We start from the raw sequence: 15711 nt of genomic DNA, 5'->3' as shown, positions 1-15711 counted from the left end.
GTGTGTGTGTGTGTGTGTGTGTGTGTAAAATATTACAAAAAGGTACAGTGTATTTGGGGGAAAGGGGTAAAAAACCACATATTTTGTGCGTACATACTTTATGAATGAGCCCTGTTTTGATTTACCCCGTCGGTGGGCCCATTGGGCTATGTCTCGTTCCAGCCAGTGCATCACGACTGGTATGTGGTATGTACTACCCTGTCTGTGGGATGGTGCATATAAAAGATCCCTTGCTGCTAATCAAAAAGAGTACCCCATGAAGTGGCGACAGCGGGTTTCCTCTCTCAATATCTGTGTGGTCCTTAAACATATGTCTGACGCCATATAACCGTAAAATGTGTTGAGTGCGTCGTTAAATAAAACATTTCATTCTTTCTTGTTTTGATTTAAAGCTAATGTAATCCGATTATCATGTCACGTGTTATTGTTGTGCGCTAACGGAGGCGGGGTCTAGCACAGGGTAAGTTCTTAACGGAGGGGACTTGAGGGGGGGGGGGGGGGTAGGACGGAGGTTTTTTTTATAAAACAGATAGTAAAATCGACCACGTGGCTATTCACCCGGGTAATAAATTATGCGAATTACACGCTTACCCGGTTCCCAGCACCAGCATGTCGTCACAACAATAACCTGCTGACTAAAATAACTTCTCTGAAAACCGGTTTTTCCTGACCCCGAACTGACGATCCGTTTCTTCATTCACCGACTATTAAAAAAAGTCGACTAAACGACAACGAGCATGTGCAGTTTTATTTTCCACGTTTCCTAAACTCAACCGGTAAACGTTACGGTCTGTACTGTCTATTCGAGCGGCGACGAAACATGCGCCATGTTGTCAAGCCAGATGTATCGTTATGTTGGGTAAGATTGACATTTACTTCGTTACGTAATCACGCTTATTAGATCAGTGCGTCGACCACCTCAGTGACGTGACTGACCCGCCCCTCACAACTACGTTGGCAGCTTATAACACCTAATTTTTTCTCTTCATACGGTGCTGGCCAGTGGCGTAGCGACAAGGTTCTGGGGAGTGGTTGGGACACTGGTGTAGCCAGGAGTTTATATTGGGATGGGGTGGGGGTGGAGATATCGGGGTGGGGGAGGAGCACCTACATCGGGGTGGGGGAAATGTTGTTTAAGAGGCGTGTTATGGGCTATGGGCGACAGGCAAATATAAAACGTGGAGGAGGAAAGTAAGGAAATTTTGGAGGAGGGGGCATGCCAAATAGTTTACTACAGTTGATACATTATTTATTTAATTTGACGAGTGACCCAAGCGACCGTCTTTTAGTTGAAGTTTGTTTTGTTTTACGACAACACTAGAGCACACTAATTTATTAAGCATCCGCTACTGGAAAAAAAAAGGATTTTTTTTTAATTTAACGACGCACTCAACACATTTTATTTACGGTTATATGGCGTCAGACATATGGTTAAGGACCACACAGAGTTTGAGAGGAAACCCGCTGTTGCCACTACACGGGCTACTCTTTCTGATTAGCAGCAAGGGGTCTTTTATTTGCGCTTCCCACAGGCAAGATAGCACAAACCATGGCCTTTGTTGAGCCAGTTATGGATCACTTATCGGTGCAAGTGGTTTACACCTACCCATTGAGCCTTGCGGAGCACTCACTCAGGGTTCGGAGTTGGTATCTGGATTAAAAATTCCATGCCTCGACTGGGATCCGAACCCAGTACCTACCAGCCTGTAGACCGATGGCTTAACCACGACGCCACCGAGGCCGGTCCCGCTATTGGATGTCAAACATTTGGTAATTTTGACATATAGTCTTAGAGAGGAAACCCGGTAAATATGTCCATTAGTAGCAACTGCCAAGGGCTCTTATACGCACCATCCTACAGACAGGATAACTATTAGCATATGCCACAACCTTTGATATACCAGTCGCGAGAAGTAACCCAATGTACCCACCGACGGGGATCGATGCTAGACCGACCGCGCACCAAGTGAGCGCTTTAAATGCAACTGGTCTACGTACCGCCCCCTGCCTTTCGGAGATCAAAGAAACATTAACATGTATCGAGACACAATGAGTAGGTGAGAATGCCATACTATGTTGGAAGTTAATTAAAACTTATGGGGGTCGAGATGGTGCAGTTTTATGTTTTACCATCTGGCACCACGCATACACACACACACACACACACACACACACACACACACACACACACACACACACACACAGTCACAAACAATGGCTACTATTGTCATTTCACATATTACTCATTAAAGTTCCTACTAAGCAATTATTAATTTTATTTACGTTTCTTACTTCCTGACAAAAGTCGATCGCATTTTCATCGAGAGCCCAAACCTGTAACATCACAGACACATATTATGGGGCAGGGTACCGTTTGTGTAAACCTCCCCTCTCTCTCTCTCTCTCTCTCTCTCTCTCTCTCTCTCTCTCTCTCTCTCTCTCTCTCTCTCTCTCTCTCTCTCTCTCTCTATGCGTGTGCGTGTATATATCTGTCTGTATGTCCGTCTGTCTCTCTGTCTATTACACACTAGTGTACTTTTGAATATTGTAGGTGCCCATTTAATTGTTGCAACCATACATTCAATACTATATTAAACGTTGCACCTCCCTAGAAAAAGCCTGCAGCCGCGCTTGTATCTGGCTTTACTATGAAGGAAACAATCCTACTAAAGCCCACAGCTTCTAAAACACACCTCTGTCTTGCATCATGCGTGTCTTCGGGTTCGGGTAGATTATTAACTTGCTCATTTGCCACTAGAGCTTCAAGCATGTCTGTCCCGGGGCCGAGCTCTGGATAGCCAGAAGTCTGCTCCGGGCCAGAAAATGCGTGTCTTATTGTGTCTGAATAACACTCGATACTGTGTATAATAGCTGGGGTTTCTGGATATAAAATAGTCGTTCATTCAATCTGAATAATACTAACTGGAGTTTTCTCCCCTTGACCATAAAAGTACGAAATGTCCCCCCCCCCCCCCGAGTTCTAATTTATGGTATACAAATGTAGGCTACATACAAAATATGAATGTAGGCCCTATTAGTACACCGCTTTAAACACTCGTGTTAAAAATAAAAAATATAAAAAGTAACACAGATCCAGACCACCCCAGTATCCAATTTAAAGTTCAAGCACGTTGTCAAAGGCGCGCGCGCGCGCACACACACACACACACACAGCGAGAGAGAGAGAGAGAGAGAGAGAGATGAGAGGAGAGAGAGAGAGGGAAGAGATGAGAGGAGATCCAGAGAGAGAGAGAGAGGAGGGAGAGAGGAGGAGAGAGAGAGAGAGGGAGGAGAGCGAGAGAGAGAGAGAGACCAGAGAGAGAGAGAGAGAAGGAGGGGGAGATCGAGAGAGAGCGAGGAAGAGAGAGGACGAGGAGAGCTATCTGGGCTGTCCTTCCAGGCCATGGGTTAGTTAGCTGTTAGTGGTGAGAGAGAGAGAGAGAGAGAGAGAGAGAGAGAGAGAGAGAGAGAGAGAGAGAGAAGAGAGAGAGAGAAGAGAGAGAGAGGAGGAGGGTGTAATAGTCTTATACTCGCTCTGGGTGGGAGCGGGTACCGGGCTGCGAACCCTGTACCCACTAGCCTTATGTCCGAGTGTTTCGTTGATTTCAGTGCCTTCCTGGCTTTCGCCGCCGTCATACTGTTGGCGGGATGGGTGTGGAATGACTCTACCACTACCGACGTGCCGGTAGTCGAGAAAGACGCAGTTAGGAAAGATGAAGGTATTTGATCACGTTATTTTTATATTTTCATTTATATTCCAATTGATAGTTGTTGGGTTTTGGCTGGCACGTAACGCATGACGATGCGAGTCATAACAGTGACGATTTCCGTCTGGCAACCCGGATACTAGGCCCTCCAACTGTCTCACTTCGTCGACGTTTATCTAACGGACACGAATGTTGTATTCTATTTCTTACATATCCTGAAAAAAAAAAGAGAAGCTTAAAAATAAATTTAAATGCCTTTTCTAACGAAACTCTATTTACGGCCCTTTTATTTCGCTACACGATACGAGTGACTAATACGAGTGACTAGTACGAATGACTCGGCTTGCAACGCCAACAAGCAAATCGTAACGTGTAGCATGTCATACGATTGAATCGGCCCGAGTCACTCGTACGAGTCGAAGTTTACAACCTGTTCTATTTTCATACGATTAAATCGGACGTTTGGGGACGTTGACCAGTCATATCACGGCACAGATAGCCCCCACGTTCTGAGTGTAATGGCGGAAAAATCTGTTCGCTGTCGCCTGCACAGACCCAACAGGTAGCACTAAACCAATTCATTTCCGGCTGTGTCAAAGTTCGAGGTGCACCGACTTTTAATAGAGAAGTTAACACCACAAGTCCTGCGATTGGTTATAAATGTGAGTGTGTTGGTTGTAAAAAAAAAAGAAGTTTCATCTGTGCAAAAAATGTATACAATTTTAATTGATCTAGTACCACTGAGTCAAGTAGCCTTGTGCTTGGAACATGTATGGGGTACATGTAAAAAAAAAAGTACTCACATTTTGTGCGAAACTACTGGTGTTGTAAAAACATCTGGTTATACCGAAAATGAGCCATGAAAGGTACCATTTTCTGCAGTTAATACTTTGAGGTAGGGTTTGTAGTACTGATATTTATAGGTCATAGTTTGGTTGATATATTGCATAATATAGTGTTTTTAAACACAAACGTTAACATGGTCGCCTATGGGATTTTAATTGGTATAGTTCAACCAACAGCTCATAGACTTGTATCAGGGGCACAACTATTTGTGGGGGGTGTCCAGTCATTTATGTAAATACAGAAACGTTACGACAGCCGCCTTCTTATCAATACACGACATTCTTTACCATGGTTACAGCAAGGATGTTTTTTTCAATGACGTCACGTTTCATACGACTGACAAGTACCGTGAAACGGTGTGGCAACACGTCCGATTCAATCGGTCCGATTGACTCGTGCGATTGACTCGTACGAGTGACTCGGTCCGATTCTATCGCATCGTGTAGCAGACCCTTTATAGTTAACTTGTGCGTCACAGACAAGTCAATTTCAGGTTATCTTGTACGTCAAGGAGTCATCGATTCGAGCGTGTTTTCTTTTCATTGGATGGTATGGCATTGGTATAGCACCTAGGAGCAGCCAGTCGTATGTTTTTTTTTAAAATGTTATAGCACGTGTATGTGTTAACATTTTGTGTTATTAAAAGTAACGAATGATATTGTTACCTAACGGGTGTGTAAAAAATGTTTTCAAACAACAATTTGTAAAATAAATGGTATCTAAGTGTCACAAATGTTATATTCTATTTCTTACATATCCTGAAAAACCACTATTAAAATAAAATTTAAACATCTTTTCCAGCTAAAACATAATTAACTTACACGTCACAGGGCAATCAATTTCAGGTTAAATTACACGTCATAGGGAAATCAATTTCAGGTTAAATTACACGTCATAGGGAAATCAATTTCAGTCGTCTTTATATTATTGGGTGTATGGTAGGTCGGGATTGGACCATCACCATGGAGCAGCTAACATAAGTTTCAATAGTGACCTCCAACATACACATTGTATATGTTGTTCAGTGGAAAGAAAGAAATGTTTTTTATTTAACGACGCACTCAACACATTTTATTTACGGTTATATGGCGTCAGACATATGGTTAAGGACCACACAGATTTTGAGAGGAAACCCGCTGTCGCCACTAAATGGGCTACTCTTCCGATTAGCAGCAAGGGATCTTTTATTTGCACTTCCCACATGCAGGATAGCACAAACCATGGCCTTTGTTGAACCAGTTATGGATCACTGGTCGGTGCAAGTGGTTTACACCTACCCTTTAAGCCTTGCGGTGCACTCACTCAGGGTTTGGAGTCGGTATCTGGGTTAAAAAACCCATGCCTCGACTGGGATCCGAACCCAGTACCTACCGGCCTGTAGACCGATGGCCTACCACGACGCCACCGAGGCCGGTTTGTTCAATGGAGACAATATTGATTTACAACGGATCATCTCTCACACAAATGTGTAAGAAATAGTAAACAACTCGTTGTAAGATAAATGGTATCTAACGGCCACTCATGTAGTATTTTCGGCTTTTCTTGTTAGACAACTTGTAGTAAGATAAATGGTATCCAACGACCACTCGTGTATTATTCTCTATATTTATTACCAACTTTCCACTTGTGCTTTGGACCGTGTCTAAAGATACAATTCTAGAATATGCTGTTATCTGATACATTTTCACAATTCTATTTAGTTTTAAACATGGATAAGCACGGTTAATGTTCAGTTAGTGTGGTTAACATTTGGTTAAAATTTCCTCTATATTGCCTTTAACGCTTGAAGTGTTTAATGAATGACTTTCATATTTTGCATGACTGTTCACCAAGTGACTGATTTTCAAATGCACACCCCCATCGGCATTAACGGGACAGTAGGGCAAGGTCAAGTTCATTTAGAGTTTGGTCAAAGTTTTCTGTTTGAATCGGACTGATTTATTTAATGGCTAGATTTCATATTTGGTATGGATGTTCACTAAGTACGGACACACGCTCCCAGCCCCACCTCGGTGACCATTATGTGAAGGTCAAGGTTATTTAAAAGTTAATGTGCATTTTGGTTTAATTGTTTTTAAAGTCGCAGAGCCTAATTTCAACACGTAAAAATGGACACTAAGTTTGGTTAATCTATAAACCTGTAACAATGGAGAGAAACAAGAGTCCGTGACATTGAAAGGAGGGGAGGGGGGAGAATACCCATATAAAATAGACTAGAAATTGTCTCTATAACCGTTACTTCTCAGACGTTAGTACGTTTTTAAAAATATGAAAAATGCACTTTATGGTATTAACACAGTGTAGCTGTTCTTAGTTTTGTTTTACCGGAATGTAAATGAAGGAACATAATTATCATGGTTGGTGATGTAGGTTCTGTATTTTACTTTCCATCATTAAACATGATGAACAAAGTTAACAACATGGTGATACAGATAAAATATATATTTCTAAGCTCTTAGGTGAACGATAGAGTTGGCATTACGACTGAGACACCAAGGGTCTCTCCCTAGGTGTCACCTCCTCTCTCTATCTCTGGATCTCTTCTATATTCATCTGTCTATTTCTGTTTTTTCTTTTATAAGACTCAGCTAAAATGGTTACGTTTTAATGTTGCTTGGAAATTTATTTCCCGTCAGTAATATTTCCCTAGGCACATACCCAGAGTAAGACCTCATTGTGAATTGTGTCATATGATAAATTATAATAGTTAACTTCTGACGTAATAATTAATGGTTAACTGTTGGCAGACCGGGTCTTAGCTGGGGGCATCAATTAAACATCCATCGTGTCTTGATTGCAGTGATTTAGTTTCAAACTAATTGGCTGATTGCTTGCCTCTAAGTAAATAAAGTCTAAGTTATTGCATAATCGACAGATGACACCCTAACAATTAATTGAATCGTATATGAACGCAACAAATATTTAAAGTACATTTTAATATAGTCGTAAATCTTCCACTATGATAGTATTAGAAACACGATGATCTATGGAAAAGGATAGTGTAAACAATACCATCTAAGTAATATCTAATTTCAATTTTCAAAAACGATTTAAAAATTAGGGTCTGTCAATTTAATACTTACATATCATTTGATATAGGACTATGGCTTTCATATTTGGTACGAAAGTTCACCAGGGGAGTCTTTCATCTGAACACACCCTGCCCCATCATGTTACGGTTATTTGAGACTTCAGTGTTTCTGACATTGGTTTTAACTCTGTAAAACGTTTTAAAGTGAATGACTTTCGTATTTGTTATGCTTTTCACAAAGGGTCTTTCAGCAACATACTTTCACTAACATCTGTAATGTCAAGGCATGGTGAAGTTTATTTGAAACAATAAAAAACCCTCATTATTTTATTTCTAGAAACGACACTTCCTGCTGACGTCAAGGATGTGGAAGTGGAAGCGGATATGCGCGCGGATGCGGATGCGGAGATGCGTGCCGATGCAGATACACGTGCGGATGCGGATACACGTGTAGATGCGGATACACGTGTAGATGCAGATACACGTGTAGATGCGGATACACGTGCGGATGCGGATACACGCGCAGATGCGGATACACGTGCGGATGCGGATAGAGATGCGGATCTTCCACTGTTACTGTGGTGGGATCCCGTGCACGGCACCACAGACCACAAGCTGGAGTGTGGCGACGTGTCGTGCTTCGTGTCCGTCGACAGGTCCAGACTGACGGAGAAGGAGCTTATGGTAGGTAGTTAGTATTGTACTCTGGGGCGGGAGTTAACTCAGTCGGTTGAGTGCTTGCCTGAGGTGCTTGCGTCGCAGGATCGAACTACCTCGGAGGATCCATTCAGCTGATTGGGGTTTTTCTCGTTCCAAACCAGTTCACCACAATTGGTCAAAGGCCGTGATATGTGCTTTTTTTTTGTCTGGAAAAGTGCATATTAAAGATCCCTTGCTACTAATGAAAAAATGTAGCTCATTTCCTCTAAGACTATGTCAGCGTTACCAACTGTTTGACATCCAATGGCCGGTGATGAATTAATCAATTTGCTTCACTGATTATATCGTTAAACAAAACTAACGTTTCAACTTCATCATAGTTGCAAGAGCCATGCCAATGTTATCATGGCCATAAGGTACTTACCAGTGTGGTGACAGTACAGAACTAAAAAGGAAATCAAGGCAAAATAATAGTGTCTTTTCCTGGTACACAAAAAGGACACTTTGGAACTTGAAAGGGCATTAAAAAAAATCATGAATGCGCAACTAACCCCATTCCCCCCTTTTCAGATACGGTTCTGCAGAACTCATTAATTTTTGACTACGTGCGACATTGACTCATTATTTAAAAACGCACTGAACTCGTTAGATATATATAAAAAATATTTTGTAACAACTCATTGTCAAATAAATGGTCTTTAGTCGTGTCGTTATAGACTTGAGGGACGTAGTAAGTGTAGTTCTTACTACGTCCTGATCTTGTTACATACCCTATATATAGAGCCTGTATTCAAAACTTGTGGCATCTTGTTTCAACCATTTTTTCATCCGAAATGTATAACCTACCGTACTCACAAAATCCCGTTTGAAGTACTTGCATCATTATTAATAAAATTAATCTTCAACCACTTTCTTAAAAGATATCCCCGCCATTTTAAATTTGCTAAGCAGAGGGAAACAACTCGCCGTGCACGTTAAGAAAAGTATTGACTTAACACCGGCCTCCATGGCGTCATGGTTAAGCTATCGGACTACAGGCTGGTAGGTACAGGGTTCGCAGCCCGGTACCGGCTCCAACCCAGAGCGAGTTCCTAAGGCTCAATGGGTAGGTGTAAGGCCACTACACCCTCTTCTTTCTCACTAACCACTAACCAACTAACAACTAACCGCACGTCCTGGACAGCCAGTCCAGATAGCTGAGGAGTGTGCCCAGGACAGCGTGCTTGAACCTTAATTGGATATAAGCACGGAAATATGTTGAAATAAAATGATATGACTTAACGGGCCCCGTGCACTAGGTCCTACAGAGCTCGTTAATTTTCGAATACGTATGCCATGGACTCGTTATTTAAAAAAACCCATCACACTCGTTAGGTACATTTTGTAACAACTCACTGTCCAATAAATGGTCTTTAGTGGTATCGTTAAAGGCATATTGTCACAGACCACTGACCTATTTAATGGTCTAACAAAGTATTACCTGAACAAAAATAATCTGATTTGTCCCTAAATGTACTTTATTCAACTATCTTCATAACCACCATACTCCATTTATTAATGACATTTTGTAAAAATAATTCAATTATGGCAATGGTCTATAATTCAAAAACTAAAATTGCCGAGAAGGTTGACATGGATTTCACTCCATCATGGTTCAGTTACAGTGATGCAATAGCTAAATTTGGTTTCCAACAATTAATGTAATTTTTAGTTATTATCCATGTTTAGAGAAATAAGGTCTTTACATCCGTGACAGTATGCCTTTAAATAATTATTTTCTGTTACTTCATCAGTTTTTCTCTCTTTGTTGACCTTTAAGGGGGTTATGTTTTACGGCTCCCGGTTTGCGGAAGAAGGCCTCCCAATGACCCGGAAGCCAGGTCACATATGGGCGGTGATCCACGAGGAGTCCCCGAAGAACAACCAGTACATTTTCCAGATGAAGTACGTCGCTGAGCTGTTCAACTTCTCCTCCACCTACAAGAGGCAGTCCCACTACCCGGTCCCCACCATGTGGCTCGAGAACCCGGACCACGTCACCGACACCACGTACGTTGTTCCGCTGGCCGAGAAGAACCGCCTGCGGAAAGAGGGCCTGGCACCAATCGTGTTCGTGCAGAGCGACTGCAACACGCCCTCCGATAGGTCGCACTTCGTCGAGATGTTGATGAAACACGTGGACGTCGACTCTTACGGCGCATGCGTCAACAACAAAAAGTTACCGGAGAAGTTAGTGGCGATATTATTATTATTATTTTGGTGTTGCTTCTTTTGATTTATCGTGTAGATATGTGTAAGATTTTGACTTGTTTTGACACCCCCCTCCAAAAAAAGAAGAGAAAAAAGAACCCCAAAAACAAAACAACAACCCCCAAACCTCCAAAACAACAACAACAACAACAACAACAACACACAATAATAGAAGGGAAGAATTATTAGCCACTAACTGAGGAATCGGGTTTCAGACCTCTGCCTCCCAGCTGATTATGGTCTCGGATGTTAATTATAAGTTGTTAGCAGAAACGTTTTCGCAATATGTTGTGAAAATGTATTCTAGCGACCAATCGGATGTCTTCTCTTTGTGGGACGTGACATAGCCCAGTGGTAAAGCGCACGCCTGATGTGCAGTCGATCTAAGATCAATCCTCGTCGGTGGGCCCATTAGGCTATTTCTCGTTCCAGCCAGTGCACCACGACTGGTATATCAAATGCCGTGGTATTTGCTACCCTGTCTGTGGGACTGTGCATATAAAATATCCCTTGCTACTAATGGAAAACATGTAGCAGGTTTCCTCTCTATAACTTTGTCAGAACGACCATATGTCCATATCCAATAGCTGATGATTAATAAGTCAATATGTTCTAGTGGTGTCGCTAAACAAAACAGACTTCTTCTTCTTCCGTTTATGTGTAATCAAGGTCATGAGTAAATTACGTTTTTGCTATATCAACGCTCTGAGGGCGGGATGTCTCTAACCCGTACATTTTATTTAAAAAACCGGCCTCGGTGGCGTCGTGGTTAGGCCATCGGTCTACCGGCTGGTAGGTACTGGGTTCGGATCCCAGTCGAGGCATGTGATTTTTAATGTAGATACCAACTCCAAACCCTGAGTGAGTGCTCCGTAAGGCTCAATGGGTAGGTGTAAACCACTTGTCCTTAACCATATGTCTGACGCCATATAACCGTAAATAAAATGTGTTGAGTGCGTCGTTAAATAAAACACTTCTTTCTTTCTTTTTAAAAGGCAATATAGAGGAAATTTTAACCAAATGTTAACCACACTAACTGAACATTAACCGTGCTTATCCATGTTTATCAGATAACAGCATATTCTAGAATTGTATCTTTAGACACGGTCCAAAGCACAAGTGGAAAGTTGGTAATAAATATAGAGAATAAAACCCAGTGGTCGTTGGATACCATTTATCTTACTACAAGTTGTCTAACAAGAAAAGCCGAAAATACTACACGAGTGGCCGTTAGATACCATTTATCTTACAACGAGTTGTTTACTATTTCTTACATTTGTGTGAGAGATGATCCGTTGTAAATCAATATTGTCTCCATTGAACAAACCGGCCTCGGTGGCATCGTGGTAGGCCATCAGTCTACAGGCTGGTAGGTACTGGGTTCGGATCCCAGTCGAGGCATGGGATTTTTAACCCAGATACCGACTCCAAACCCTGAGTGAGTGTTCCGCAAGGCTCAATGGGTAGGTGTAAACCACTTGTACCGACCAGTGATCCATAACTGGTTCAACAAAGGCCATGGTTTGTGCTATCCTGCCTGTGGGAAGCGCAAATAAAATATCCCTTGCTGCTAATCGGAAAGAGTAGCCCATGAAGTGGCGACAGCGGGTTTCCTCTCAAAATCTGTGTGGTCCTTAACCATATGTCTGACGCCATATAACCGTAAATAAAATGTGTTGAGTGTGTCATTAAATAAAACATTTCTTTTTTCTTTTCTTTTTTTCAAAAGTTTGACACGATATCACGATTTTTTCTCTCTTTTTTTGTGTTTGCATTAAGTGATGACAAGGTAGCTTTAATATACAAGTTTAAATCTCCTTACAGTTTGTCATTTGCTACATCGATGGCGCCAATGGACTCACCCGAATTTTACAAACTTCTAGCCCAGTACAAGTTTGCCATTGCCATAGAGAATGCTGTTTGTGACGATTACATAACAGAGAAATTCTGGAGGTCCATTCAGCTCGGAAACATTCCAATCGTGTTCGGATCACCAAAAATAAAAGTAAGTAAAACCAGTGTTATTGATGCTGTAATTAAAAAAAAAAAAGTTTTTGAAAAAAAAAAAAAAAGGTCAAAATACAGAGAGAGAGAGAGAGAGAGAGAGAGAGAGAGAGAGAGAGAGAGAGAGAGAGAGAGAGAGAGAGAGAGAGAGAGAGAGAGAGAGAGAGAGAAATTGTGAAGGTCAAACTACAGCAGAGAAGTAGATAGAGACAGAGAGACCAAGACATACAAAGTGCCCAGAGTGCCCATCTCGATCCCCCGACACACAAACCCTTCTCCCAAAAAACGAACAAGGGAGAAAGAACCCCCGTCCCCCCGACACGCAACCCCATCTCCTAAAAACAAAGAAGGAGATCCCCCAACCCCCCTGACACACAACCCCTTCTCCCAAAAACAAAGAAGGGCGGGAGAGCCCCAACCCCCCGACTCACAACCAAAAACAATAGAAGGGAGAGAGACAGTTCCCGACTCCACCTCCCCTCCCTCCCCGACAAACACCACCTCCCAAAAACAAAGACGGGAGAGACATCCCCCGACCCCCGACATACAACAATAAAGAAACATCAATTTTCAAACTCTTTCAGGATTTTCTGCCAGCTAACAAATCTGCTATCGTCGTCAACGACTTCAAGTCCCTGAAGGACCTGGCCAGCCGCATCAGGCATCTGGACGGCAACGACGCCGAGTACGAGCAGTACCTCCAGTACAAGGCAGACGGCATCACCAACAAAGTGCTCCTCAAGGAGCTGGAGGGGCGCGAGTGGGGTCAGGGCAAACAGTACGGCATGTTCGACGCTATTCAGTGTCGTCTGTGCGAAAAACTCCACAAGCTGCACAGGCTGGCCGAGCAAGGGAAACCGCTGCCAGTTTGGAGGACGAAATTCGACCATTTCAGTTGTCCCAAAGTGAAGGATTTCGATTCGGAGGGACAGTACGTGCTGGAGAGCAAGTTCTACAGCGGAGACTGGGATTTCGCCGACTACTACGCCAAGGGCATCGTGCATTTTCTAGAGAAGGGAGTGAACGCGACGCGGCAAGACCTGCACAACTACGCCCGAGAGTTAGAGACAAACAGACAGCCAAAAGACGAATTGTAAACCAAAGAGTAGAATAGTTTATTTTGGTTTTTATATATGAGACGTCTGTCGTTAGTTCCACCTTACATCCATAATAGAAATAATTACATTTTTTTTTATTTGAACAAACATCACTAAGACATGATAAGGTGATGTTATTATTAAAAAACCAAAAAAAATAAAAACACTGGCGTAGGAAGCGGAGGGTGGTTGGTGGGGGTGAGGGGCTTGTGTCCCCCACTGTAGTAAATTCAATAGCTACGAAAAGATACGCTCCCTGTGGGAAGGACTATAGACAAGGTGATGTTTAAAGAAAAAGAAATTGAACACCACTTAGGCATAATCAAATGACCTACTTTTCAGATTTGGAGAGTATCCAGTTACGATAAGGTGATCTATTTTTGATTCGAATGAGCGAAACCCAGTCATAATTATTTGGTTTGGTAAGGTGATCTATTTTTAGATTTGTACAAGATACCCAATCAAGATAAGGTGATCTATTTTTAGATTTGTACACGATGCCCATTCAAGATAAGGTGATCTATTTTTAGATTTATACAAGATGCCCATTCAAGATAAGGCGATCTATTTTTAGATTTGTACAAGACACCCGATCAAGATAAGGCGATCTATTTTTAGATTTGTACTAATTTTTTTTAGATGATAATAACCTTACAGTCGTGAGGTTATCAATCTTTAGATTAGAAAACAAAATCAACATCTGTAATCATTGTTAATCCGACTGGGTTTTTAAAAATTATTATTTAAAAAATTATTATTAATAAACAAATTGTATTAACAAACAACATCTATAATCTAATCTTACTTTTATGATTGTTAATTCGATCGTATAGTCGTTGTAAGGTTTCTATTTTCAGATTTTAACAAACCACATCTATGATTGTTAGTTTGACGTCTTTGACGTTAATTAAAGCCATAATACAGTGCTATATGTTCAGAATTTGATGAACATGTGTTAAGCTATATTAAAATCATATAGCCAATATATTGTTTGATAGATATTTGGGCACTATTGAAACAAAGCTCATTAATACTGAAAAAAAACCCGCAGCACAAAACCACGATTATTTTGAAAGGGATGGCCCAAACATGTTTAAAACCTCAATTCATAGGCCTCTGTTTTTTGACTCTCAGACAACTTGGACCAAACTTACAAAGCCTGGTTTTACCTTACTCGTGTAAACACATATTTGTCCGCGTTTAAGAAAAACAGTCTTCGTAAATTCGGCCCCTTGTATTCCAATGTCTGTTATTGTTCCTGTTTCCAGTAAATACCCTGCCTCTTATTTCGAGTAGGCTTTAGGAATATTAAATTTTTTTTTTTTACCCTCTATGCTGCTGTCTGTTAATTTGTCACGTGTAACAGTCTGTTAATTTGTCACGTGTAACAGTCTGTTAATTTGTCACGTGTAACAGTCTGTTAATTTGTCACGTGTAACAGTCTGTTAATTTGTCACGTGTAACAGTCTGTTAATTTGTCACGTGTAACAATCCTTGGTGCTAAGTTACAAATATTATAATAGCACCATTGTAGTTTGGTATCTTAAGGCTGGGAGGTACTGGGTTCGCATCCCGGTACCGGCTCCTACCCAGAGCGAGTTTAACGACTCTGTGTAAGATCACTACACCGACTTCTCTCTAACAACTAACCCACTGTCCTGGACAGACAGTCCAGATAGCTGAGGTGTGCCTCAAGAACAGCGTGCTTGAACCTTAATTGGATATCAGTACGAACATAAATATAAATGCAATGATATCTTAGTTGTTAGGGGTCGTGTGTTTCATAGCTCAAACTCTGACAAATTCAAAGCGTTTTTATAAAGCTATCCCACACCCCAGCCTCTGTATCTAAACCTCCCCAACCCCCAACCCCCCAAAAAAAAACACAATCCCCCTCCCCCCCCCCAAAAAAAAAAGAGTAAATAAATAAAAAAATAAATAATAAAAAACACGTTTACCGTTACCCAAAACTTGACCACTATTTAAAACATCGGCCTTTACTTAAAAATTTACAGTACTTATTTAGAGGTGGGTGTATTTCGATGAGTAGTTTCGAACGTTACATTACATTTGTTTTTGTTGCATTGTTTATTGCAATAAACCATTTTAAAATTTA

At 41.5% G+C, this 15711-nt stretch overlaps 1 protein-coding gene across 1 annotated transcript; it reads left to right on the top strand.

The window, feature by feature from the left end:
- The first annotated feature begins 717 nt into the window (after positions 1–717).
- LOC121381610 (alpha-(1,3)-fucosyltransferase 10-like) lies at positions 718–15711 on the top strand. The gene is made up of 6 exons (XM_041510949.1): positions 718–859; positions 3610–3719; positions 7922–8268; positions 10064–10473; positions 12319–12499; positions 13083–15711. The coding sequence occupies exons 1-6, from the start codon at positions 828–830 to the stop codon at positions 13593–13595; spliced, it is 1593 nt and encodes a 530-aa protein (XP_041366883.1). The 5' UTR covers positions 718–827; the 3' UTR covers positions 13596–15711.

This window comes from Gigantopelta aegis, chromosome 2 (genome assembly GCF_016097555.1).
Source record: "Gigantopelta aegis isolate Gae_Host chromosome 2, Gae_host_genome, whole genome shotgun sequence".
Lineage (NCBI taxonomy): Eukaryota > Metazoa > Mollusca > Gastropoda > Neomphalida > Peltospiridae > Gigantopelta > Gigantopelta aegis.
Note: the sequence above shows the minus strand (reverse complement) of the source record. Positions and strands in the feature narration are given on the sequence as shown.

Excerpts from the sequence above, each read along its gene's own strand:
- LOC121381610 (XM_041510949.1), top strand. The coding sequence starts at position 828 with ATGTTGTCAAGCCAGATGTATCGTTATGTTGG. Across the intron at positions 8,269-10,063 it reads TGACGGAGAAGGAGCTTATG|GGGGTTATGTTTTACGGCTC; the intron begins GTAGGTAGTTAG and ends TTGACCTTTAAG. Across the intron at positions 10,474-12,318 it reads AACAAAAAGTTACCGGAGAA|TTTGTCATTTGCTACATCGA; the intron begins GTTAGTGGCGAT and ends ATCTCCTTACAG.